The sequence below is a fragment of the Colobus angolensis genome, unplaced genomic scaffold, assembly GCF_000951035.1.
Source record: "Colobus angolensis palliatus isolate OR3802 unplaced genomic scaffold, Cang.pa_1.0 Scaffold79, whole genome shotgun sequence".
In the NCBI taxonomy this organism is placed as follows: domain Eukaryota; kingdom Metazoa; phylum Chordata; class Mammalia; order Primates; family Cercopithecidae; genus Colobus; species Colobus angolensis.
In genome coordinates this window covers 5376214-5377061 of record NW_012121709.1, presented here as the reverse complement: position 1 = coordinate 5377061, position 848 = coordinate 5376214, and the positions used below count along the sequence as shown (strand labels likewise).

The 848-nt window shown below is 45.6% G+C and overlaps 1 protein-coding gene across 1 annotated transcript in view; it reads left to right on the top strand.

The window, feature by feature from the left end:
• The first annotated feature begins 601 nt into the window (after positions 1–601).
• Positions 602–848, top strand: part of TESC (tescalcin) — a 57473-nt gene continuing 57226 nt past the window's right edge. The window contains exon 1 of the mRNA XM_011928737.1: positions 602–796. Coding sequence (XP_011784127.1) covers positions 602–796 — 195 coding nt within the window. The remainder of the gene's footprint in view (positions 797–848) is intronic.

Below are 848 nucleotides of genomic sequence, written 5' to 3'. Positions count from 1 at the left end.
CACTTGGCCCCCCAATTTCTCACTGCTCTAAATAGGCAACCATGATTACCCTGGTATGTTCCGCTTTATACACCTTACTAATTCCTCAGGATTTGTTCCTAGGGATCAAGTTCTGGTTCAAAGGGTATATACCTGCGCTGCCCAACACAAATAATAATGTGAGGTGTAATCATGGCAAATTTGCTAGTAGCTGTAATGTAATTACATTATGTAATGTAATTCTAGATTTTCTAATTAAGGCAAGTAAAGAAATTAATGGTGAGATGAATTTTAATAGTGTATTTTATTTAGCCCATTATATTTAAAATATGATCACTTCACCATATAATCAATATCAAAAGTTATTGCTGTCGTCTACGTTCTTTTTTGTACCTAGTCTTCGCAGGCTGGTGTGTGGTTTCCACTTCACACCTCAGTCTGGGCTCACCACCTTCAAGGGCTTAGCAGCCACTTGGACAGGCAGGTGTGTTCTTTCACACTGAAGTTTTTGATAGTAAGTGACAGTTCACCTCCATCCCCAAAAGATTAGGCCAGTTAAACTCCCACCAGCCCCATGGACTGGTGTGCATTTCCCTCAGGTTGAAATCTAAAACCAGAAATAATGAGGTCCAGCTGCCAGGAACCAAGGCCAATCTCTGCCCATCATCCCCATGGCAACTGTGACCTCAGGGCCCTGGAGAAGGGCTCAGAGGGGAGGAACGAGAAAACTGGAAAAGCTTCCAATCCAGGAGCCCTTGACAGAAAGACAAGTCCTTCCGTGGGCTTTGGGGCCCTGATGCAGGCAGACATGCAGCAGGTGCTTATTTGAGGGGCCCTGTTGGGGGCCCAGGGTCAGCCGGGGGGTGGGG